Source organism: Engraulis encrasicolus, chromosome 18 (genome assembly GCF_034702125.1).
Source record: "Engraulis encrasicolus isolate BLACKSEA-1 chromosome 18, IST_EnEncr_1.0, whole genome shotgun sequence".
NCBI lineage: Eukaryota > Metazoa > Chordata > Actinopteri > Clupeiformes > Engraulidae > Engraulis > Engraulis encrasicolus.
In genome coordinates, this window is record NC_085874.1 from 28,356,297 (window position 1) to 28,362,655 (window position 6,359).

Genomic DNA, 6,359 nt, shown 5'->3' on the forward strand with positions numbered 1-6,359 from the left:
GCCCAACGTGTTTTTAGGGGGGCACATACCGCTGCGGAAAAATTTGAGACCACCTCGAAATTAGCTGTTTTTCTGGTCTTACAGCTTATTGGCATGTGTTTCAGTTAAATTAACATTTTTGTTTCATTCTATAAACTTCTGACGTTTCCTCTGAATTTGCCATTCAGAGCATTTATTTGCAGAAGGTTACAAATGGTCAAAACACAAATGATGCAATGTTTTCAGACCTTAAACATTTCATGGTTTTAAAGTGAAATATCACCTTGTTTTCCTGGGATCTGAAAACATTGCGTATTTTGTGTTATTTTGACTAACCCTGGCCCCTGTCTAGATATGCCCATGATGAGAAATGCTCATTCTGGTGAGAAGTGAACTCAATTTCCACTCCCGTTTTTGTTTTTGTTTCATTAAATGTGATGTGTGAAGATGGTGGGGGTCTGCCGTGTGCGCACATCTACAATTGCTATAATGTAGGTGCCAGACAATTGTAGTATACACACTAGGTATGAGCTCTGAAAGATGTACTGCATTCTGTAAAGGTGAGGTTTAGTAGTTTATTTCCAGAAGTCATCCTTCCCATTCACAAATGCTACCTTTTTTCATGAATACTTACCACCATCATCAAATTCGAAGTTTCGAACAGTTTCAATTATCAGTATAGTTGAAATACCTACTCTGGCCACAATCTTACACAGTGCACCTTTAACAAATGGCGACATTTCCATCCTGTAGTGGGATTTTCATATTCCCAGTGTGCAGAGACCACTCTCACTTTAAAGATGATGTGGCCATGAAATTAATCATATTCTCTCTCTGTCTGTCTGTCTGTCCGTCCATCCATCCGTCTGTGGACGCAGGTGCAGCAGCTGAGCGACCACTTCAACATATACGCCTTCTCGCTGAAGAAGCCCAACTCCGACTGACATGAGGAGGAGAAAATCGGCCTGACTGCTGCGGAGGTCTAAGCTGTCCCAGCTGTCCTCTGCAGCTCGCCGACACGTCACCCATCGCCATGGACACCAAAAGCGCGTAACGCGAATGCCCCCTTCCCACACGCCCTAATGCGAACTAAAGACTAGATGAAACGCACACAAAAAACTGCACGGTTCAAAACAAACGAACAACTGAGAACAAAAAAAAAGGAAAACATGCAAAAGAAATGGGAGTCACCACCTAAGCAAAACACAGCCCAACTAAGCCCAGGAATGGAGCTGCGCCATAGGACCATGTCTCAACCAGGACTGAGTTGCCCCGAAAGACTCATGTGTCCCCAGCACAGAGCTGCGCCACAGGGACCACTATGTGTCTCCAGCACGGAGCTGCACCACAGGGACCGTCCCCCCCCTTGTGTTCCCAGCATAGAGCTGGAGCGGCGTATCAATGGGGGGGGTACCACCTTGAGTCCCCATTACGGTGCTACGTCACAGGGACCACCATGAGGTCCCCAGCGCGGTGCTGCGCCACAGGGACCATTGTGCGTCCGCAGCACAGAGCTGCACCACAGGACCTTTTTTTTACTGTACCATCAGGCCAGAGCTGCAGCACTTGGTTTGGGGGGGTTCCCATGTGGTCCCCAGCACGGAGCTGCGTCACAGGGACCAGTCGTGTGTGTGTGTGCGTGCGCGCATCCACACGAGTCCTCATCACTGGAGCTGCATCAGAAGACCCAGTTCATTCCAACAGCACGGACCTGTTACCGCACTTCATAGGGACTCTGGTTCGTTACCTCTGTAATGTCTGGGTGGGACAGTGACGGTGTCAGGGCTGGTCCGGTCCGGTCTGGGTCCGGGATAATAGGGCGGGCGGGTCCAATTACCTCTGTTGGTTCCTCTGGGCAGCGGGCTCTGAATTCAGTGAAGCCTCAGGGGTGTTGCTTGTTTCCTAAGGAAATGCGCTTCCAGCTGAGAGAGTAGGAGCTGAGGGTTATTACTACTGCTGCTGCTACTGCTGCTGCTGCCGCCGCCACCTCCACAAACGAACCCCCACTGTGTTAGCCGTTAAAAACACACACACAGATTCAGACAACACACACACACACACACACACACACACACACACACACACACACACACACACACACACACACACACACACACACACACACACACACACACACACACACACACACACACACACACACACACACAGACTCGGAACACACACACACACACAGACATACACACACACAGATACACACACACACACACACACACACACACACACACACACACACACACACACACAGATACACACACACACACACACACAGATACACACATACACACAGCTACAGACAACACACACAGACTCGAACAACAAACACATACACACACACACACACACACAAACGATACACACTTCTGCTTCAAATTTCGCATGCAGGCACCTGCACTTGTTGACAGGTTAGCATTTCATAATTCTCTTATGCACACACACACACACACACACACACACACACACACACACACACACACATTCCGTGTCCTAGCTGTCATTATAGCGAGGTCTGTATATCTAACACACAAACACATACACTCACTCACTCACTCACTTACTCACTCACACTCACTTGAACTCACCAACATATCCGTATGTGCAACAATGAATGTCCAGTACTTAATTGCCTTGTGGGATGGTGGACAGAAGCTCTTTCTCTATTCTGGGTGGTTTTTTTGCTTTCAGATTTCCTTATAAACTAACCTCACCTTGGACCAACACATGGCCCTGATGTCGGAGTAACACACAGTGAAACGGTGACCAAACACACACACACGCACGCCACACCACACCTCACCACACCTCGGGCTGGACTGGTACCAAGCAAAATGGCTCAGGCTCTCTGGCTTTGACTGTCCTGTAAACATAAATACATTGTGACTCGGGCCACTTTCACGCTGTATCGGGATTGGTCCAGCCCGCTGTCTTCGTTGAAGATGGGTCAAAGAGGCTGTCCCTCCCAAAAATGTGGGCCAGTCTAAAAATCTGGGGTGTGCTTCTCGAAAGCGTAGTTGTTAGGCAGTTAGCAACTTGGGTAGTTGTCAATGGGATATTGCATTGCAACCAGCAAAGTAGCCACTGTAGTTAGCAACTACGCTTTCGAGCCATGCACCCCAGCATTGGCTCCTGCAGACTGTCGGCCCACCCGGAAATGCCGTGTATGCCAGATTGCCAGTGCAGCCCTGCCACAGTCGGTCCATCTCACCTGGACACACAAACACACACACACACACACACACACACACACACACACACACACACACACACACACACACACACACAAACACACACACACACACACACACACACACTAGGTTGGTAGTGTATTATTTTTCTATAAGGGATACAGCAAGAGCTCTGCCTGCATTGCATTTTTTGTTTTGTTTTGTTTTTTTTTCAAAAATGGATTTGTACCTCCCCATGCAACTGAAAACTGATGGCTTCACTTGAAACTAGCCCCAGTGGAACAGTGTCAAGCTCTGAATCAACCAGTCACAGACAATAGGAGTAACGTTAACCATGGGTTGAGTTGAGCCTCTCTCTCTCTCTCTCTCTCTCTCTCTCTCTCTCTCTCTCTCTCTCTCTCTCTCTCTCTCTCTCTCTCTCTCTCTCTCTCTCTCTCTCTCTCTCTCTCTCTCACACTCTCTCACATGCATATATTACGTTGGGTGTTATCCTTTGAGTTGACTTCAGTACAGTTCATTTTGGCCTTTGTTTTTCAGTTTTCCATCTCCATGTATTTAAAAGATATGATGTCGGTGGTGATGTGTCAGCATGCCGGTTTTCTCTTCATATTATTTATTTTTCTTTCCTTAACATTCTCCCAGATGTCCTTTTACCCTCATTTCCTAGTTATTATTTTTTTTATATATAACCGATGGGCTTATATTGAGTGAAATCGGCGCTCAAATGAAGAGTGCGCCCCAAACCCTACCCAGGAGAGGGCGCACTCCGAATCCTGAAAAGGCGTCAGCCATGAAAACAGGACTGCGCTGTATTTGCAACTTGATTAAACTCACCGGTGCTGCCCCCCAGCGGTTGTCCCAAATGACTCGCGCATAACCTGTGGAGAGGGTAGTGTACCGAATGTACCGGTATAATGCCATTAATGTTGTACTAATGTGGCTCTGTGTATGTGTACAGGCTTTTGTAGTGGAAGCTATTTGGGACACTGCTGGTGGAGCTGATGGTTTTTTTTCTCGGTGTTTTCTTTATTTCCTTTCTGTCTGTCTTTTCTTTATTTTCTGTTTTCTTTCATCTCTCTTCTCGCTTCTCTCTTTCAGTTTCTGTTCTTTCTTTTCTGTTTGCTTTTGCCTCTCTGTGTTCAGCTTCGTTGTACATTGCGCTTTGCCTGCTACGGATGCTACGGACTTGTTCTGTCTTTTTTTTTTTTTTTTTTTGAGAAAATCTCAGTTTTTGTTATTTGTCATGTTTAGATTGTGAAAGACTGTGTGTGAGCAAGTGAGTGGTGTGAGCTGGCATGTGAAAGCTTTCATGAAGGGTTCAGAGAAATCACCACACACACACACACACACACACACACACACACACACACACACACACACACACACACACACACACACAACTAGCCAAAATGCTTGTTTTCTAACTCTTCAATACACTTTTTAGTTTCACTCAGGCAACCCAATGAACACACACACACACACGCATATACACAGACACACACACACACACACACACACACACACACACACACACACACTTGAAGTTGTATCCTATGAACCTTTCTTTTTATTGGCACTTTAATCCCTGTTGCCATACCAGGCTCTGTCCACTGCTGTGCTGTGTGCGTGTGAGTGTGTCTGTGCGTGCGTGTGTGCGTGTACATGTATGCATTTAGTGTTTTAAAAGGCTATGTATTATATTGTCTTTTTTATGTTTTACTCGCTTCAAATCCAAATGACCTTACTTTCTCACTGACCTCATGTTTTAATAACGTTTTGTTTTCTGACCAAAACAATAATTCCTGTCCATGAAACTTATAAGAATAATTTTACTAGGCTAGTCTAGTATATGTTTTTGTTTTGCTTAACTCACCGCTCAATTTGTTTATTTTAAAGTGTAGGCCACAGCATAAATGTGTTTTTCTCCCCCGGTAATTAAACATTTATCTCTGATTACCATTCAGAAGAGGTCATCATGTATTTGATGCCCTCAATCACGTAATGGAATTTATTCTTGACACCATTTGTAATCTGATACCCAGTATTTCTAAAGGGCGCTGTAACATGTGTACGTGCTGTAACATGTGTACTCTGAAAGAATATTATTGTTGACGTTTATGTTGATGTGTAATGGAGGACTTGTGAAATTTGTGTGTGTGTGTTTGAGGAAAACGGCAATCCGCAGGGCGCTTGGTTTTTTTTAAACTTCCCTGCTCGCCAGAATGCAGCGGATGAGCGCAGTTCTGCTCTGAACGCAAGAGGGCAATAGCACACCGTCTAGCCTACAACTGACTCGATTGTGGAATGGGAGACGTCGCGGGGTTGACCGTGTGTGGGGTGCAGAAAAGGGCAGGAATAGCCTAACTGATTTAAAAAGTGATTGTTTTAACTGTTTATTTATCTTACATATACATTAGTGAGACTGTTTCCCAACGCAGCTTATTTGACTGATTCTGTTTTATCTGGTCGGCTGCTGGATGGCGGGGGAGAAATGTCCAAGGAGACGCCTGTAGGCCTACCAGGTGCATCCTCTGAATGTGAACGGTTTAGCCTTTTTTTGTCTCGTCTTTCTGGCCAGCGCGTTTTTTTTCATTATTATTATTGTAATGTCTGTCCTTTTCTTTTCATGTTTAATCAGTGGCGTATGTCGAGATTTTTTTTTTTTAATTTGAAGATTCCTCTATTATGATGTGGCAATTGCTATCGTGTAATTGTTAAAAAAAACGGCAACTGTGAATCCGTACAATCATTTTTTTCCCCCCACCGTATCTTAAGTGTAGCCGTCAGCCTCTTAACCACTATCGCCCAATTAATGTAGCCTAGAGTGTGCTATACTGGGATACACCAGATGACCTGGACTACACACACTATCTGAATTATCTACCTACTGTAACATTTAAATAAATGGACATACTCTACAATCTGAGTTGTTTTTTCCCCTTCTGTAGGCCATTGTACGTTCATCATTTTACGCTTAGGCCTATTTCCTGCCATTCGTCAGAAACGATAGCAGCTGTTAAGTAAAGTAAAATAATCATTGCCCTGTATTTGTCTAGGTTAATGTTTCAGGCGATATAATCTATTTGAAGCGTTAAATGGTTGGAAATTAAAACAAAGTGGTATTTTTCTACAAAAAAATCAAGTAAATCAAGCTAAATCACTCAAGATAAATTGTCT

The 6,359-nt window shown here is 44.7% G+C and overlaps 1 protein-coding gene across 1 annotated transcript in view; it reads left to right on the plus strand.

Moving 5' to 3' along the window:
- selenoi (selenoprotein I) overlaps positions 1–6,103 on the plus strand; it is a 28,645-nt gene extending 22,542 nt beyond the window's left edge. Inside the window, exon 10 of the mRNA XM_063223383.1 lies at positions 858–6,103. Within this exon, the coding sequence (XP_063079453.1) occupies positions 858–965 (108 nt within the window). The 3' untranslated portion in view covers positions 966–6,103. The remainder of the gene's footprint in view (positions 1–857) is intronic.
- Positions 6,104–6,359: the final 256 nt, after the last annotated feature.